The 19,351-nt window shown below is 55.6% G+C and overlaps 5 protein-coding genes across 5 annotated transcripts; 1 reads left to right on the top strand and 4 right to left on the bottom strand.

Moving 5' to 3' along the window:
• Positions 1-1,419: 1,419 nt before the first annotated feature.
• PG997_012738 (plasma membrane H+-ATPase) lies at positions 1,420-5,081 on the bottom strand (the record flags this gene model as incomplete). The annotated part of the gene is made up of 9 exons (XM_066817052.1): positions 1,420-1,881; positions 1,989-2,395; positions 2,466-2,575; positions 2,647-2,699; positions 2,782-3,390; positions 3,452-4,144; positions 4,209-4,467; positions 4,508-4,728; positions 4,776-5,081. The coding sequence occupies 9 exons, from the start codon at positions 5,079-5,081 to the stop codon at positions 1,420-1,422; spliced, it is 3,120 nt and encodes a 1,039-aa protein (XP_066662744.1).
• A 738-nt stretch (positions 5,082-5,819) lies between these two features.
• Positions 5,820-7,053, bottom strand: PG997_012737 (uncharacterized protein; the record flags this gene model as incomplete). Its single annotated transcript, XM_066817051.1, has 5 exons — positions 5,820-6,134; positions 6,182-6,692; positions 6,749-6,834; positions 6,908-6,974; positions 7,031-7,053. The coding sequence occupies 5 exons, from the start codon at positions 7,051-7,053 to the stop codon at positions 5,820-5,822; spliced, it is 1,002 nt and encodes a 333-aa protein (XP_066662743.1).
• A 4,157-nt stretch (positions 7,054-11,210) lies between these two features.
• Positions 11,211-12,997, top strand: PG997_012736 (uncharacterized protein; the record flags this gene model as incomplete). The annotated part of the gene is made up of 2 exons (XM_066817050.1): positions 11,211-11,276; positions 11,804-12,997. Coding segments are annotated over 2 exons (1,260 nt in total), but the record flags the coding sequence as incomplete, so codon positions are not given.
• A 2,459-nt stretch (positions 12,998-15,456) lies between these two features.
• PG997_012735 (2og-Fe oxygenase family protein) lies at positions 15,457-16,565 on the bottom strand (the record flags this gene model as incomplete). The annotated part of the gene is made up of 3 exons (XM_066817049.1): positions 15,457-15,803; positions 15,871-16,186; positions 16,251-16,565. The coding sequence occupies 3 exons, from the start codon at positions 16,563-16,565 to the stop codon at positions 15,457-15,459; spliced, it is 978 nt and encodes a 325-aa protein (XP_066662741.1).
• Positions 16,566-17,538: 973 nt separating this feature from the next.
• On the bottom strand, positions 17,539-18,887 carry PG997_012734 (cytochrome c oxidase assembly protein; the record flags this gene model as incomplete). The annotated part of the gene is made up of 2 exons (XM_066817048.1): positions 17,539-18,613; positions 18,676-18,887. 2 exons carry the CDS (start codon positions 18,885-18,887, stop codon positions 17,539-17,541), a joined length of 1,287 nt encoding a protein of 428 aa, XP_066662740.1.
• Positions 18,888-19,351: the final 464 nt, after the last annotated feature.

Here is a 19,351-nt window from a genome sequence, read left to right as displayed (position 1 = left end):
CAGCATGGCAATTTTGTTTGGCCATGGTGGATTGCGAATCCTGATTCCTCGTCCAAAAAGCCCAAACCACTTCGGGTACTGATCTGCATTACGATGGGACGAGAGGAAACGGCGCCTGCCTGGTGCACACTTGCACTGTCAATCACTCCAGCCGCCGTCCCCTGGAAGAAAAGGTCCTGGATGCCAAAGTGTAACTGATACTGTACTAGTCCCGTAGTGCCTGTACCGACTTCACACGCACCAATAAAAAAATTTTAAAAAAAGAAGAAGAAGGAAAAAGAAGAAGAAGGAAAGAAGAAGGAGAAATAAAAGGCCGTCCAGCATTGTGACAACGCGCAATGAGCCCGGGATACCTACTTAGATAGATGGTCAGCTACACGGCATTTCGGAAGGTCCACGACGAGCCACTACCTAATGTTCCAAGTGCTACCTATCAAATGGATGAGTGCTCCCGACATGACGTCATGTGACGTCATGACGGGTGGCTGGTGTTTTGGCGTGTGCCTCACCCATCACCTTCGCTTCACCCTCTGCGGCGTGTACTACTAGGAGTGGCGTAGTATATTGTCCTACTGCATCACCGGGATGGCTCAATGGGCCATATTCTTATGTATGTAGGAAGATGAGGGGTGAGTAGTGAGATGCCTCCTTGTCCCCCAGACGGCGGTAGCAGTGGCCTAGCCAAGCCTACCGAGATAGTGAACTGGTGCGCACAACGCATCCCGTCCGTGCCTCGGTTCCAACGTGGCAGTATAGTATCGTCGCCTAGAGTCTCTCGGGCCCTTCTTCATAATGTCACAACAATATATATTGTCGTCCAGCCAAGGGCAAATGTACTACACCCTGGTTCGGCGAACAGCTGCTTTCCGGCGCACGCAATGGACCACGAATTTGGCATGTCGTGTTCGGCCAAGTCCAATGGCACGAGGACCGAGTCCCGATAAAGGAAAGAAGCCCTTGCTTGCGAACCCTGCCTGATCAAGATAGCAATCGAAATACCCAACGAAAACAATCGCGTGGCTCCCGGCATATCTGACGATGTCGACATGATGGATATCGACAGTATTGATGGCCTGCCGGTACACGGAGCTCGCGCACCCTCGGTAGAGTGAGTAGGTCCGAGATTGCAACATAGGTAGGTAGGTATAGGCTATTGTTATTCTCTGCAAATCATGACAAACGACCACTGCGTACCACTAGGTCCATGAGAGCACCTGCACCGTTGATAACGCCTCCTCGCCATACTCCCCTCCCTCCCGGCACCATAACGTGGAAATGCTTCCAGCCAAAAGCTAAAGGATGGCCCCTACACGGACGTTGCATGTCTCACGGCCATAACGCCATCACTCGTCATCCTCAGCAGCCACCTTCTCCACCAGGTAATATCGATCATACCCGGTAATGGCGTCCCGGTCATGCTCAATGGCCAGTTTGCTGAGCTGGACCAGGACATTTTCCATGTGCGTGTCCTTGGCATGACGGTCCTTCCTCCCTAGGTCGTTGATCCAGTCGATCCGGTTGAGCAGATAGTATGATGGCAATGAATACAATGACGCCGATGGAGTACGCCCACACGATGACGACGGTGAAAATGTCCGTCCAGCCGTTGGAGGAGTTGTTGAACACCGTGGGCGGCGTTGTTCGCATCACGCCGCCGCCAGAGCCTGATAGCCATCCGAACAAGCAGAAGATGGTTGCGAGAGCATCGACGCCCAGTATGGCGAGCACTAGCTGCCAAGACGGCCATGTCTTGCCGCCGCGTGTGACGAAGATGAGCCAGTTCTCGGTCAGGGAGACCTGGAGAAAAAGAACCTCCTGGATGGAGCCGAAGCGGGCAATGATGCCGCCACTTCGCAGAAGCATTGTACCCCGACAGATCCACTGCCAGATGTGCAGATCAGCAAGTTGTCCTCTCGGTATGCATGCATCCACCAGACAACGCGCGATGCAAGGCAAGGGAAGCGGCAAAGAGCACGGGGTGTACATACCGTCCCGGCCGCGAGGAGCATCCCCAAGATCAAACTGATGACCCATATTTTTTTCAGTTGCCATTCCACCGGCCTTGGCTCGACGTGAGCGTTGTCATATGCGACGGCCACAGTGGCTAGGTCGGCAAACAGGGCAACGAAGACGATCAGATCGGGTCGAATGGTCTCGTTGATGATAACCATGGACGTGGTCAAGTATACCTCCAGGTGAAGGCACAGCGCAATCCGGTATTGGACGTAGGCTTTCATCCGCTGGAATATCTGCCGGGATGTCTTGATGGATTGTATAATGGTGCTCAGCCCCGGGGCCAAGAAGACTATGTCGGCTGCCGCCTGGGCTGCCTCGGATGAGCCTTCCACGGCAATTCCGCAATCCGCCTTCTTGAGAGACGGCGCGTCATTCACGCCTGCGTGCGTAGGTGAACCCATCGTCAGTCAGCGGGAGCTTCTGGGCATACCGATCCAACGGAAACTCACCGTCCCCCGTCATAGCCGTGAGTGAACCACGCTGCTGCAGCATCTCGACCACTTGATACTTGTGCTCCGGAAATACCTCGGCAAAGCCGTCTGCCCTTTCAACGAGGTCGCTATAATGGCAGTCGGGGTCAGATTGCCTGACGCGATGCAGAATCGGAAAGGGAAGCGGGCGGCGACTTACTGTTGCACTGTCCCCGAGAGGCCGCTATGCATTAGTTTTGTTGAGTTGTACACCTGGCCCCGTTCAGTACCGCGGACAACCAAATTTGGAGTGGACAGGAGCAAGGCGGGAGGGGTCGATCCTGTGCCTGCCTACCTTGGTGCCTAGCCCCAGCATCTTGCAAGTCTCCTTCGCGATGGCAATGGCATCTCCCGTAAGCATCTTGACCGGGACCCCGAGGGCTTGGGCCTCGATGATCGTCTGTACCGTATCCTCCCGAGGAGGGTCGAACATGGACAGCAAGCCAAGAAGGACCCATGGCTCGTCGTTCTTCTTGTATGCCACACCCAGCGATCGAAACCCTCTGCGAGCAAAGTCCTTGGTCTTGATGGTGTATGCAGTGCGGGTCTCGTCATCCGCTTCCGTGAGTTGGAGGACATTCTTGGGAGCCCCCTTTGCGCACACGAACCTGTCACTCCCTAGACGGCATTCGCAGGTAATGCGCTTGGACACGGGGTCAAAGGGCGTGAATTTGTCCGTCTTCCACCCTTGGCGCAGGATATCGCGAGCTTTGGGGTATTTTTTCAGGGTCAATATGGTAACCTTATCGATGGGATCGAGGGATGTGATATTGTGCGAACTGGCCAGTGCAGCCACAGCCATCATCCAGTTGACATCCTGGCCCTCGGTAACGAAGGGGTCTCGTATGCTCAGTTTGTTCGCCGTGAGTGTGCCCGTCTTGTCGGAGCATAGTACATTGACACCCTGCAGGCACCCGTTAGCATCAGCATCAGCATCAGCCCGAGAGCGGCCGTTCAGAACTCACGGCTAGGGATTCGATGGCGGTCAGCTTCTGCACTATGGCGCGCTGCTTGGCCAGGGAGGCGGCCCCGACGGCTAGTGTAGTCGTCGTCACCACCGGAAGGCCGACGGGAACGCCAATGATGAGCAAGACCAGCGCGTAATGGAGCAGTGTCTGCAAACCCGGCGTGGCTATGGGGATGTGGTGAAAGAACCCGCCAATCCAGGCCACCAGAATCCAGAACATAACAAGCACGAGAAGCGAAGTGCCAATGCTGTCCATCACTTGCTTGAAATGGCCTCGATCCTTGGTTCCCTGGACCAAGTTGGCCGTTTTGCCAACAAAGGAATACCTCGCCGACGTGGTGATGATGGCATAAGCCTTCCCGCGCTTACAGCCCGTCGTGTAGAAGACCATATCGCCCATGTACTTGTCGGCAGCAAGTGACTCTCCGGTAATGGCGGACTGGTCGCAAGCGATGAGAGGGAGTCCGTAGTGGGAGTGCTCGTAGTCGAAGTCCTCCTCGCCGTCTTTCTCGGCGTTCCCATCCCCGCCATCTGCCGTGGCTCCACCGGGAGGCTCTCCGTCGCCGTCGCCTTCATCCCCGAACTTGTCTTCGTTACGAAGCTGGACAAATTCGTCGTAATCACCTGGCCTACTGTAGTCACATATGAGCTGGCAGTCTCCCGGTATGGTTTGACCCTCGACGAGGATGACCTGGAGGCAAGTCAGGGAATTCCGTAGTCAGGGCAATGGCAGCTGGAATTCGATCTTCGCTTACAATGTCCCCGGGAACAAGTTCACGAGCGAGAACCTGCTGCCCCTGGCCGTCTCTTACAACAGTGGCCCTCATGGCAATGTCCCCCTTCAGGCTAGCCACGACGTCCGCTGCTTGTTTCTCCTGATAGAAACCTACAAAAGCGTTCAGGAGCAAGATACCCACGATGACCCCAAAATCTATCCAGTCGCCGAGGCCCACCGCCAGGAGAGCCGCCAGCTTCATCACTTGCGTAGGTGACATCAGCGTTGCTCGAAACCAGCTATATAATAATCTATAGCCAGCCAGGGGTGTGGTAGTACCCACCATATAGAATAGGCCCCTGGAAGAAGCCGAGAAATTTTGCAAACATGTTCTCTTTTTCCACCGTCAGCTCGTTCCACCCGAACGCCTTGCGTCGCGTTTCGATGTCGTGACTTGTAATGCCCTGTCGTATACTGGTCTCAAGCCACGACGAGGGAGGCTGCCCTTCCTTGAACACAGGGTGAGCCGGTTGAACAGGGGTTGAAGAGGACCTCCAGAACTGCCACCACTTTTTGGATCTGCGGCCCCCCCTGCCTGGCTGGCCACCGAAGCTCGTCGTTCGGCATCGTAGTTTGTGATGAAGCGCTGGAGAGCCTCGTACTCGGGCAGGTCATCTACGCCGCCTTTCTGCGAGCTGCTTGGCGGGTCCGTGTTCCTAGGAAGTTCACCCTTCACCTTCTCCGTTGGGCCAACGTCGTCTGATTGACGGCCTTGCTCTGTCGCAGTGCTCTGGCCTTCCGGGCGTGCTTGGTAGTGCGGGCTCACTGGCCCAGAATAGCTTACGGCCCCGGCCTCAACATCATCGTCCGCCGGCGCCCGGCCGGCGTCGCTGCGCTGGCGGAGGAATGACATTATATATCCTGTGTCGGCTTATCAAAATACGCGGATGATCACGGATTGTCCATGGAACAGTAGCATCGTCTGTAGTCTATTCAAGCAGAAAAAAATGCAAGATATCATGCCGGACGGAACCTTCTGCACATGTCATGGTCGGCGCGGAGGAGTGATCAAAACATTATCACTCGCGTCCTGTGGCAACGATGTACTCATGAGCCCAGCAGCAATGACGTGTACATGATGCATGGTGAGGAGACATGGCGAAGTCACGTTAAGATAGACTCTATCTGCCATGACCGCGTGTAGTGGCGATGACCCAGGTGTGACGGTGGACGACCTCGAAAGGCTGGATCAAAGATAAACCTTGTTGCATCACTAAACGCACGCAGCTTCGTCATATGTGGAAGGGAGCGAGGGTTCGTTTGCCAGGCTATGGACAAGTGGCATGACCAACAGCTGCTGTCAGGAGGCAGGGTTAAGGCCCTTTCATGGCAACAAAATAGAGAAGGAATAAGGAAGGTAAAGAGTGAGAATGGCAGAGCCATTGGTGGAATGCCGATGCTACCGGCGACTGTTATTGCATCTACGAAGGTGGACAGAGAGAAGGCGCAATTTGCTAATGCATGACACCGTGGTGAAGCACTCCAATCATTGCTGCTAAGATCTAGCCAGGGTGGCCGAGACCTTATTTGATTGTGGGACAGACCTGGGGCATCTGCGAAGGTTGATGGCGAAGTGAAACCGAATTGCCTCCTATAGTCTGGTCTTGGAATTGGTAACATCTCGCTGGGTTTGCATACTTCGCAACAATGCGTAGACGCTCTGCAGTCGGGGCATCTCGACACCGGCCTTTTTCGCTATCTTGATCGGATTGCCCAGTATGACTTCCAGCTCCATAGGGCGCCCGGCTTCCCAGTCGAGCAGCATACTGGGCTTTGCGCCGGCATTGCGCTCTGTGCTCCTGATGATTCTCTCAGGGGTTCCTAGATCGTCAGGGAGAGGTTGCCCGAGGACCTTTGGAGCAGCATCCCATATTTCCTGCATGATGCCGGTGATGTGCTCTCGCAACTGGACATCTTTCAACTGGTCCGCATTGCCAAGCCCCCGGACAAAACGGCTGATGGGTTGAAGGCCGAGTTGATGCAGAGCTTATGCCATCTGATGGTCTGGAGTTCGAGTTCGGAGTGGGTTTTGACATCCTGGATTTGGCCGTGTACCTGCCACCATTGCGCAAGATTCGACATGCAATCCTCGCCCATCTTCATCACATCATTCATCTGTGGCCCTGACTCCGAATTCGATTCCGAATCCGAGGCCCCGACGAGTCCCTTGCCGAATGGGCCGATGCTAATTCGTGTCCACCTGTTCTGGCGTATGGTGCCCTGCTGGATTTGTTCGGCGCTTATCACGGTAACAGCGCTGAGGATGGGGTTCTGCGGGAAGCGTGTGCGATACGGCTCTTCCACGCCAACGCCGTTTTGGATCAGGACTATGCAAGTTCCGGCAGACACCAGGGGAGCGATCAGAGCTGCATCATCCGTCCGGTCCGGAAGGGCCTTTGTGGCCACGACGACATAGTCCCAATCGTCCGGCGTGGCTGCACCCGACGGGTGAGTTGCACCCGGACTGCCGCATCGACAGACGGAAAAACGGAGTGAGGCTTGAAGACGTAATCTCCAAACGTGTGAGTCTGCAGAGTCACGCCTGATGATGCGATGATGTCGTAGTTGGATCTGGCCGTAAGGGATACATGGATGTTGTGTGCCGGCTGGAAGCAGAGGTCAGCCAAACAGGCCAGGCGGACGAGCCCGGGTGCGTGGAATGGATGAAAGCTGGCTTACATGGTGGAGGCGCGACGCATAGAAACAGCCTACAGCGCCAGCGCCGACGAAGAGGATGTGCACCGGCCTGTACCCGGCTGGTTAGCAGGGACAAAACGGAGACCAGAACAGACGCCGTCATACTTTACCGGATCACTGGAGCTCATTGCTACGGCCGGGGCCTCTTTCGGCTGGAGGGGGATTGGGCGGAAGGATGACTTGACGGCAAAACTCACCGTTGTTACCGCGAGAAGAAGGATGGACGGGTTTGCCGGCACTGGTCTCCAACATGTGGTGGACGCGTGCCTTAAGGCGGGGAGAGCTCGGACCTTCCCTATCCGACCCGAACATCGACGCAACGCAACATGGTCCAGATAGACTACCAGAGTGTCACGCAGCAGGGGCCAGAGGGTCTCGCCACCGACGAACGGGATGGCTTCAATGCACTCTGCGAATGCTAAGACTTTGCAGATCCAGCGCAACCAGGCTGGCTGGGAGCTGACGCTGCGAGACGGGGCCGAGCCTTTTCCTTTTGCCCATCGCGTCGGGCAATCAAAGATCAAGATCTGGTGTGGGGGGTGGGGCAGGGGGGATGGAATTATGCTCTGTGCCACCGACGGCTGGACGGGGCCGGTCGTCTCTCTGCTGGTACAGAGCTGCCTTAGTATGGCAAGACTGGCTGGAAATAAGCAATGGACTGCCACGTGCTGCTGGCATCGCCAACAACAAGACTGCAACACCAGCCGCGACGACGACCGCGACGGATGTGCCATTACTCGGGGCAGAAGAACAAGACGTAAGTGAGCCAGCCGTCTACCGTGAAACCAATAGCTGATACGGGCTGACACGGAGTCTGAGTCGAGCGATGGGAAAACACTGGCCGGAACGCAGTGAACGAATCAAGGAACGGAGAGGAGGAGCGATGCTACTGCCACCAGGCCACCTACCCGAACAGACCCGGCGGCGGTAGTGGATAACCCGAGTTCTCTTCGTACATAAGCCATGAAAAAGTTTGCACAGTCCCAAGACCACGGAAGGCCAGTCGGGGTGGGAGTCTTGGAGATGGTGTGCTAGTTTGAGAGATGAGAGAGTGCATATTGGTCATGCATTTCATCGTGCATACGCCCCTCCTCCCTCCCCCATTGGAGATAGTTGGCTGGGTGGCTGCCCGGGTGGTGTGTGGGAGGATTGGCCCCAGGACCTACTGTAGGAGTCTAGGACCTACTTGGACCTACCTAGGACCTAAACCAGAGGAGGTAGGTGCATTTGATGAGGTAGGCAAGTAGGTAGGGCAGCACGCAGCACGTACAGCATGTACATACACAAGTACCTAAGGTGTGTAAGTGCTTTCCATCCATTCCCCAATCCAGATAGTCGATCCGACGCTTCAGCTGGAAGCGAGCTTCTTCGAGAAGCAGCTGCAGCTGGCCTCGACGTTTGTGATTCGCCGAGGGAGTTTGGACACAAGAACGAACGAATGCTTACCTACTCTCCTCCCCCTCGGATGACAGAGAGAGTAAGGTAACGGATTTGATAAGGCAGACAGACCCTCACTAACATCAGGTTCGCAGGGCATCGGGCATTAGGCCACCGGCGGGCGGGCTCGAGCATTGGCCAGCCGCTGCAAGCCTCTCGGCCTCCCACGCTGCACCATGACTTGACTTACTGTACATGATTAGCATCGTGACATGCGAACCCTGATGTAATGTAATCCTGTCGCATCCTGTAGGAGATCCCGCCCTTCGCCTAGCTTCCTCATCCTCCCGCTCGCGCGCGAACGACCGTACATACAGCCAGGCAGGCATGCACGCATGCATGTATGTCATGTCATCCATCCACCTAGGTAATGTAATGTATGTTCAGTACATTAGGTAGGTATCCCCTACCTCCCCTCCCCGTACCAGGCGTAATCAGTTCGCCCACCTTTTTGTTAACTCGACGACGATGGCGGATGGGGTAAGTGCCAGTAGGTATCCATATCAATCGCCAATCACCTGCGGGTCACAAACCCCCTTGCCAGCCTGCTGAGCGTCATGCTGCCAAATGCACGCCCAAGGCGCCTTTGTTAGCATTACAGCATGTACGGACTGCAGTATTCTATTCTGTATTCCTGTTGTGTTTGGCGGCCCGGCCGGCTCCACCCCATACCACCTTTCGTCCTCGTACATAGTGTGTGTGTGTGTGGTAGGCCGTTGGTCGTTGGATGTCGCCAGAAGAGGGCGAGAGTCTGACAGTCTGAGAGTCTCCGTCACCTCCACCTCCGCCTCCACCTTGTTTGGAACTCGAGGAGATCCAGCTTTTGCGCTGTCTGCCCGTCACTTGAGGCCAGTCTGCCAGTCTGCCAGTCCTTGCCTCCGAGCTACTGCTAGCGCAGTGATTTGTGTTCCCCCTTCTCTTTTTTGTATTATGGGACCAATCAATGCATGGGAGACGCTGTCGATTGCCATATCGACCCTGGTGCCCATCTCTCACTTCTCCTGCTTTGGATAAGAAGTCGCCCGCGTCCGCGCCCGCGCCCGCGCCCTCGCCCTTGACTGCGTCGCGAGTGTCCGGATAGTTGTCTTCCAATTGTTTCCCTCCACTCTCTCCGACTGTGCGTAGAGCTCCGAGGGCTCTCGATTTGTGTTGGTGGTGAAGCGTCGAGTCGAGCCGTCCGCGCGCGAGACACTCGCTGCGTCTCTCTCCCACGATACCTCCAATAGGTCTGAGCTTGCCAAGCTGACCGTGTGCATGTGTGAGTGTCCACTCTCTGGGGTTGTAACTGACACTGTTGTGGACTCTTGATCTGGAGTTTTCGCGGAGTTGGCTGCTTACAGTGGACTGCCTGCGAGCTACGTGCTACTCACTACTGTATGTACTTCCAGCAAGCCAGCACCCAGCACCCAGCACCAGTCACCACCTCCGAAGGCATCTAAAACGTTGCCCAGCTTGGCCCGGGTCTGGGTGCAGCCCAAGCAGCCCCGGTCGGCCCATAAGTTGTTGACGTATTTGCCCGTGTTGTTCTGAATTGGGCAGCTCAACCAACTTTCACACTTATACGCTGGAACAACTCGAGATCCATCACGGCCTGCATTTCGTGCCAAGCCGCATAGCACCCCAGACACCGCGAAACTTCGACTGCCTCGCAGCGGATGCAGAGAAAACCTTTCTGCCGATAGCAGTTGCAGAGCTCCAGTTGGCTCGCATCAATCCCATCTCACATTTGATCTATTTCCAGCGACACCCCACGCACAAGTTTACCACTATACCAGTACCTTAAGTAGGTACTTGCTGGGTTGACCCTCGACGTTCGACCCGCCGCCAACCGTTTCCAAAGCAAGGAAGGCAAGGCTGGGTACGATCAACTGTGAGCCGCCTCTTCCCCCCCTCTCTCTTTCTTGTTTGCTTCAAACAAGTCGAAGAGGAGGAAGAAAAGCCCCCACCCACTCAATTGACGCTTTTCTCGGATTCCAAGGATCGGGGCTTTCGCGTTTTTACCTTTTCGTCGTCGTCGGATTGGTTGATTCCTATTAGTCGGACGCTTCGGGATCTGGCTCTTGAGTATCTACCACCTACTTGCCTGCTATTTACGCTACCTACAGTACCTACCTACCTGTTACGGGTCCTTCTGACCAACTTCTCTCCCCCTCCCCCCGGGCGGCCACGCTACACTTCACTGCTATTGCTATACACCTACCTAACCCTTGGTTCAAGATGCGTGCATAGACGAGTGGGAAGGAGGGGAAAAAGGAAAGCAGGGGGGGATAGTGCTACATACGTCTTCTTTACACGAGTCGTTTGGAGCCGGGTTTCCCTGCCCCCATTACTTGTTCGTCCGGCCACTCTGTCACGGTTGCTGCTGCACGCACAGCTTCTTGCCGCAACAGGATAGGACAGTGCAGTACAGTACAGGCGCGACACAGGCACACATCCCTGGCAAAAGCCCCCCAATTTGTCGTACAGGCTCTCCAGTCGCTCCTCCCTGTGTGCTCGCTAGGTACTCGGGCCTTTCATCCCACCTTTTCCCTCGGCGCAGTCCTTTCGCTAGCTGTTGCCGCCGGCGTGACGGTAACGCACCAGCCGAGCCCTCATCAGCCTGCGACAGAGCCGGCGTATCAGTAAAGGCATATTGGTCCGCATCTTGGGATTGAAACTTGACCCCTCTGGGACCCTCTGCGCACCCTTTGTGCGCCACTTAGTGCAATACCCCCGAAACTTCTTTCCGGCCTTGTGCCTTCTTTCTGGAATTCCATTGTTGTTATTACTACTGCGATTAGTCTGCTTTCTGATCCCCAGACTTTCTCCCTCCCCCTCTCTACACACACGCTCGAAAGAATGCTGATAGACGGGGAGAAATGGGCCTGCGAGGCCTGTGTTCGAGGTCACCGTGTTAGCAACTGTCAACATGCTGGTAAGTGAGAGCCTTTATTGCCGCATATCATATACATCCATACCTTTTTTCCCTCTCTCTCTCTCTCTCTCTCTCTCTCCAAAAACCAAACCCCCATGTCTTTGCCGGCCGACTGGCTGGATGGGCTGGGTTGGTAGTCTCATCCACTGCCTGCGAGCAACCAGCACAGCACAGCACAACACAGCAAGGCAAGGCAAGGCAAGGGCAAAGCAAAGCAACGGTCGCGGGGCAAGAACCGGCGCAAACCACCCACCACCACGTTACCTACACTACCGACAGCTCACGTAGAGCTTCAACGGTCTCGGTGCAACGGTCTTGATGCATACGCTCGCCCGCCCGCCTTGCCTTTTGACCAGAAAAAGAAAGAAACCAAAACCAAAGCCTGTCTGCCTTCCTCCACCCACAAATATACATCCACGTCGTGTCGCAACCATCAATCTTTCTTGTAAACATGTCAGGTCGCTGCTCTGTTCAGTTCAGGTCTATGCACATGTTGCTAACATGATTGGCTCTATCTGCTTCAACAGACCGGCCCTTGCAGCATATCAACAAGAAGGGCCGCCCCGTCTCGCAATGCCAGCACTGCCGTGCCATGCGAAAATCGAGGGCTTCTCACGTCAAATGCGACTGCGGCGAAAAAGACACACAAATGCCAGCACCTGCAACAGACAGTGGAGGGACACCATGACAGCTGCTGCTGCAACCACGGAGGCCGATGCACCTGTTCACACAAGAAAGAGCCCATGCTCGACACCGTGCCCGAATCCGAGTCGGACCAAGAGTGCCTTGCTACCAAGCCCAAGTCGACGACAGTCCGCCGCCGCCGCGCAAATACGGCTCATTCAGAACCTGTTCTAAGCTTTGACGAGAATGGCCACCACAAACCTGCGCACAAGCACAACAAGGCGTCGCAGAAATGCGGGCCCTATACGTTGAGTCGGGGCCACTCCATGCACAGCAATAGCAGTAGCGGCAGCATGGCGAATCGGTCGGTGGATAATCTCCTGCACGGCAAGTCGGCGAGCAAAGCCCGCAACAAGGATGTCGCAACACTGAGCGAGCTCGAGTCGAGGGGCGCCAGGTCGGAGCAGGTTTCTCCATCGTTGGGAGGAAGTTCGACTCTGCAGCAGCTGAACGGGTCCTTGCCACCCTTGGATCTCTCGGGCATCCAGTATCCCGAATACACGCCCTCGTTCGACTTGTTTGGCGGCTTGTCCGACCACGAGCCCCCCATATACAGTGCCGGACTCAGCGCCGTGTCTGTCGACTGGGGCCAGTACGATGGCCTCGAGCTGAACGGTGACAGCTTTGCGCCTTCTAGCTTTGACCAGGCCCAGTCCTTTACCGGCTTTGATTTAGGTTCTACGGAGCCAACCTTGACATCGAACTCGGGCGATGTCTCGGAGACGGAGGATTTTGCCCCTGCATTCAGCGAAGCACAGATAGAGGGTTTCCGACAGAGCGCTGCAACCAATTACCTGAACATGTCGCAGAGCCAAGGCTCGATGCTCACCAGTGGCGACGTCTCCAACGTTGACCTCGACCAGTTCAAAGGTGCGGCGGCCGCCAACAAGTTTCTGCCCAACCTCGGGTCGCTCGACGACGCGGGGGTTGGTATGGCATCACTTGACGAGGATCATTACTGGCCCATGAGCAGCTTTGCAGATGGCGTCACCGAGTCGCCTGACCCTGTGACGTCGGCGTTCTGGGACACTCAATAACGCAAGTCGCGCCTGGTTTGCTGGACACGTCACACGGGCTCGGGCTACAGATTCGCTTTTTGAGATGGCATTCATTTACAGGCGCTGCTTCCGCATCGTTCACGATACCAATGACGCGATATGTCCCATCTATGTACTTTTCTGCATCCTACATTATTTCCAATGGCCTTCTGTTATCGGCTTTCTTCTCTTGGATTCGTCTTGCACGATGACAATCATGGACGGCGCGGGTCTCTGAAAAGCAAATTTTATGGAGAGTGTAGGTCAAGGGGCGTTTGGGGGTGTGTCATTATTTTCCCCTCCCATTTTGGGTTCCTCCGCAAGACCAACCAGGCCGAGCCGTACGCATTCCGCCGTGGCTTGGCATTTGCCCACTCTCAGGACGGGGGTTTGTTTCTTAGACATGCAAGACGACGGAGCTATCATGGATGATTTCCTGGGCCGTTTGCGTTGCACAACACTACATAGAGGTAGAACGTTTTTTTTTCCTTCTCTTTTTTTATGTTTTTTTTGTGTTCGCCTTTTCATGGTTTGCTAGGCTTTTTGAGGGCGGGGGGGGCGTCGGAGCTATAGAAGAAACAAGACATGGAAGGCAAGAAGGGCGGTTCTCATTCCGATGAATACCTATGCTTGGCATCTTTTTCTTTCCCCGTATATATATTCAGTCAGGCCTTTTCCACTTTGGACATATTAATCCAGAGCGACCCTTGCAAGCGGGATGCTAGGTATGATGACGACATGACGGGCATTGGCGTGCAGGTATCTCTGCCGAGCCGGAGGCTTAGGGCCCCAGCTCAGTTGGTCAGGATCTCTCGATGGGGGTTTAAGTAAAAACAAACCTCTACCGTACTTGCTGCACTGCACCTACCTCGTCCTGCCTAGACAACATACCTGATGTACCCGACCGAGATGTATGTAGGCCAGGGTACGGTCCATGAATAGCTTTCCAGAGGATCCGCCGGTCGCCCAACCCCGAAGAGGCACGGAGGCATGGTGCACCATCAAAGGGCATCTGCATCTGCATCTGCGTCTGCATCTGCATCTGCATCTGCATCTGCATCTACATCTACTCTACAAGTCGAGGAGGGCGTTTGAGGAGTAGGTTACTCGCCTGTTCCTACATGGAGGTCGATGAGCTGCCGCACAGCAAAGCAGCAAAACGTTGATGAACCCCCTCTGTCCCCCTCCTCGGCGATCCACAGGACGGGTGCAAGTGTGCTTGGCATACTTTACCTAATGCGACGGGCGTGGGGGGCGGAGGAGCAGATGGTGTCGAAAATTTTCATCTTTCGCTTACAATTTCATGGTGCAGTGCTTCGCAGGCCCTCTTCCATGCGTCGGTCCCGTCTTTGCTAGTGCGCTGCGGCGCGGTGCAGATAGATAAATACTGGGTACTGATGCCGATTGATGCCGATACCGATACCGATACCGATACCGATACCGATACTGATACTGATACCGACACTGGTACTGATACCGACACTGATACCGACACTGATAATGATACTGATACTGACAGATACTGACAGATACACATCCTATCGATCTGCCGAAAAGGAAGGTGAGTGGGGATGACCAAGGCCGAAGCAGAGTGCTGAATCAGGGCAACCAAGCGCCGTTGCTAGCTCGGCACACCATGACTTATACCTAGACGGTCGGATCGGGTGGTTTCGGTGGTTTCAAGGCCCCTCCCTCCCCAACATGAACTGGATTGGTATTGGCGTTAAGCTCTCGACCTCGGCCGAGCGGCGTGTCGTAATTGCATGTAGACAGGTAAGAGTAAGCGACTAATAGTAGTCTGGTGTCTGGTTGTTGGTTTTGTTTTTGTTTTCCCTCCCCGAAATTGTCACAGCGAAGCAGCCGCCGCGGCCGTTGAAAATATATTCGAGTCAACACGCACGAAGCATCGTGATCCTGCCATGGTGTCCAGTTCTGGGATTGGCCGGCCAATGTTCGCTTGCGACGCCAAGTTCAGTCGAGTAAAAGAGTCGGCGTGCTGGGTCGGTACAGTGTGGAAATTGGCACAAGGGTCCGTCGTCTGTTCCATTGATGCTTGGCCTTGACGACCAGCTCCGGAGAAGAGGAGGGCACCTGGGGAAAGGGAGATCCAGATCTATTTATCTTGGTCCCTTTTCAATCGCTCCCGGATGGACCTAGCTTGGGCTTCTTAGCTCCCGCCGCATGTTCCCCTATATGAGTGGTTTTCTTTCCAAATAGACCACGAGGCATTTACCGAATCTCGCGGATCGATATCACTATCGGATCATATCTCACGTTGTCACGATAATTTCCCGCGATGATTATGGGGCTCCCAACAGGCTAAGATGCAAGTATAGCAATTCTCTATACTACCGTACCGTATACGATATGCACCCACCCAAACTAGATAGGTAGTAAGTAGTAATAAGGTACATACATACTCGAAAGTGCCGGGGACGCGGGACGCCCGGCAGCCGTATTCACATGGCTTGTGCAGCGACTTTGCGGTATGTCTTGCCAATCCGGTGCTCCATATGTTCTTCCGTCGTCATGATCTTGCCCGTCGCCGGCACGCTGCCGTCCAACGGCGCCAGTTGCACGTCCGTGTTCCCGTCCACGAAGAAAGCCATGGAATACCTGCCCTGCCCGCCCCGGTTGATGACCCGGTGTACCGTGCTCTGGTAGACGTTCGTCCAGACCGAGAGCATGTCGCCAATGTTGACTACAAGGCACTCCGGGTCAGGCTCAATTGCGTGCCACACCCCCGTTCTGCCGTCCTGGACTTGTAGCCCGCCGCAGCTATCCTGCCACAGGAGAGTGATGGCACCTAGGGAACCGGATGTTAGCCACCGGAACCGGGCAAGCAAATGCGGGCAGTGGGCTCCATCGCCTACCAAAATCCGTGTGCGCCCCTGCTCCCAGCTGCCGCTTATCGGAGCTCGTCTGAGGTGGATAGTGCAAGAGCCGCAGGATGCAGACGGGGTCGTTGGACATGAAAGGCACGAAGATGTCGTCGCCGTAGGGAAGGCCCCTGGCCAGCATCTCCATGATTCTGCACGCGAGGCTGAACATTTCCGTGTAGTACTGCTGGGCGGGAATCTTGAGGACATGGTCCTCCAAGTTGGGAGGGAAAATGTTGGGTCCCATTAGCTGCGGATGGCTCCTGACCCGCTCGTCGTCAAGGTCCATGTGCTGGCCGACACAGAAGCCCTGGCCTACTCAGTAAAACAAGCTCTGGCGGATTGGGGCCGGGATCGTGTTGTGTTCGCCATACCTCCTTCAAATCAGGCAACGCGTCAGGCTGGAGCACCTGCGAGCCTATCAGCTCATACCCGCGGTTGGTCAACGTTGGGTGGATGAGCTTGGTCTTCTCTTCCAGGGGCAAGGCGAAGAGAGCCTCGGCCGCCCTTTGCATCGAGTCTTGCAGTCCCTTCGAGATACCATGGTTCGCGACCCGGAAAAACCCGCTGCTGATGCAAGCCTTCCTGACTGCATCCACGGCGCCAGCTGCCGCATCAGACAACGGGTCTCTCAAGTAAGGCCCGATATCAACGGTCGGCACTTGGAAACAGGGGCTTGGCTCCGGCATGGTGCTTGTCTCGCTCTCTCTTGATGGCTGCCAAAGGTTTGTGCCTCTCAACGTACGTGGATGACGGACCAGCCGCTATTTGGTAGGCTTCTAAGTAGTCGTGCCACTTGCCGCGTCTTGGTGTGAGGGGTGATGCTGAGATGGTCGCCTGATCCAGAACTTGCTGACAAAAGACCCCGCGCTGATGAGAGCAACCCGGGGCGGAGGGCGCCGCATACCGCATCCCACGTAGCTGCAGAACGCAGGCCGTCCAGCCCCCCTCGCGCGTACTTTCGTTGGCACTACTAGATACACGGCGATGCCTTCAACCTGTGTTGCAGTATCCCGCATATACCTCGTTCAGGGCACACATGACCAGCGTCACGCGCTGGGGTACGCTGCTACGATGTGTTCCCGAAATTCGACGATAGAAACTCCCCAGCACTTGGCCCAGACCGGTATTCTGGGCCAAGTGCTGGGGAGAGGGAGGGGCCTATGATATCAATTCCCCACCCATACACGGGCTCACTGCCCTGTAGCCCCAGCAAAAGAGTCGGATACGGAGCTTCAAACTGGGCTTGGGTATAGGCTGAGCCGAGTCTTCGAGGCACTCGATAACTTACGAGGTCCCCAGACAGGGGACGGCGCACCTTGCCTTTCAACCGTAGATACTGGGAACAATATAGGGAACCAAAGACCCACGGCCCCTGTCCCTTCAAAGACGACGCAATGAAAGATTCCCTGGATGGCGAGAGGGGGATTCCGCACTATAGCGTGCCGTTTTCATACGACTACGCAACTAGGCAACCCATTGTGACACGTCTACTGTCTAGAACAGTTGCCCTTCTAGATCATTGCAGAAATACCACGAGTACTTCAGGACTGTTTCTATCTTGTCCATTTACGGGCGGATAGCAAGCTGATACAAGGGTGAGGCGTGATGAGCTACTATAGTACAGTTGAGATTTACATTTTGTGAGTTCGTTGACCATGCCTACCGTGGTGTTACCGACTTGAGCTTTCGTTGGACTGAAGCTATGACGGGCCTGGGAACTCGAAGTCGCTGTCCTAAAACAAGAGCGCCAGTCAAAAGTGCCAAAGCGCCAGCCTGATGGGCAGCGGCTAGGGAAATGGGAACCATGTAGATCAGGGTAGTGATTCCGAGCGCCACCTGCAGCGAGGCCAAATGGACGATACCAAGCGCCCCTTTCTTTGCATCCTTGGGCAATACAGCAGCGACTCGACCTGTCCTCGAGTAAGCAAAGAGCGCGAGCACGGCGCAGAAAGTGGTGGTGGCAAGGATGCGGTGGTCTAGCTGAACCAGACTTGGGTTCTCCAGCATATTCCGCCACCAAAGATCCGATCCATCTTCCTTGCGCGAGTAGAACTTATCCCAGAGCTCCGACTTGGGCGGTGCTAGGCCGAGCCCCATCTTGGGAAACTCGTTGTAGATCAGTCCGGCGTCGAGTCCAGCAACCAAAGCGCCCGAAAGAACCGTGACAAAGACCAAGGCTGTGAGGGCGGTCACGGACCTGCGGAACGGCACGAGGACGGGATTCTTGAGCGCGTCAATGACCTTGGCAGCAGCGGCCGGGTCAGCTACCAAGCGCCTGGCCCGTAATGCACCGAGACCGGCAAGCAACATCCAGCTGTAGCAGACGAAGGCCGTGGCCAGATGGGTGGTGAGTCGGTACTGGCTGACACGAGGGTGGCTCCCCGGCGCAAACAGGTCGTCCTTCAGGCCGCTCGCTACCATCCACCAGCCAATGGCGCCCTGAAAGCCGATCAGACCGCTGATGCCGACCAGGTTCAGGGCCATGCGCTTCGTTACGCGACGGCGGGCGATGAAGTAGATGGTGGGCAGGACGAAGGACATGCCAATGACGCGACCCCAGAGCCTGTGGGCCCACTCCATGAAGTAGATCTTTTTGAACTCGGCCAAGTCCATATGGGAGTTCAGCATCTTGAACTCGGGGGAGGCACGGTACTTTTCGAATTCGGACTCCCAGTGGGACTGGGACTGTGGCCAGAGCGAGCCGGTGACGGGTTTCCATTCTGTGATGCTCAGGCTATGCCGAGAGTTAGCGGGCGTGTTTTGCCAGGCAGGCAGGTCAGGTCGGACGACACATACCCGGACTCGGTCAGGCGTGTAAGTCCGCCAAAGACGACGATGCCGAAGACGCTGGCGGCGCTGCCAAGGAGCCAGTAGCCAACGGCCTTGTCGTTTGTCTCGGGCCAGGCGGCCTTTGCGGGGGAGGCCTTAGTGGTAGCCGAGTTGAGGGCGGGCTGGGCGTTGGTGCTCGCTTGTCGTACGATGCGCAAAATTCGCGAGGGGCGCATCATCGACGGTGGTTGTGTCTGTTGTCGCAGGCATTGCCGGCAAGCAACGGGGGCGAGGGGGCCCTGAGGACAATCCTCCGCAGGCCAGGCAGGAGAAGGGAGGCCGACATGCTGGCTTCCTATCCGGGGTCCGGTGTGGTGAGAAGAATGTCGGTGGAAGATTTATCTGTTGGACGGGATGGATGGATGGACTGCAATGCAAGTAGAGGGCAGGAATTGCGAACGCTCGAACGATTTCCGTTCGGTTGCCGCTTCTAGCGTCCCGCCATGGCCATGTAGTCGTATTCATATTCATTGGTCCCCCCATGGTCAGTGCCACCCCTACCACGCTAGGGATCTAGATTAGGCAGGCAGGCACCTTACGCAGTACGAGCCTCTAACTTCAATAAACCAAAGGTTCCCTAATAAGGCAGTCGTACAAACATACCTACAGTAGGATGTAGGTACATACTTAAAGGAAGGACCAC

This window comes from Apiospora hydei (genome assembly GCF_038363865.1).
Source record: "Apiospora hydei strain CBS 114990 chromosome Unknown utg000009l_segment0_segment0, whole genome shotgun sequence".
Taxonomy (NCBI): Eukaryota; Fungi; Ascomycota; class Sordariomycetes; order Amphisphaeriales; family Apiosporaceae; genus Apiospora; species Apiospora hydei.
This window is presented reverse-complemented; position numbering and strand designations above follow the sequence as displayed.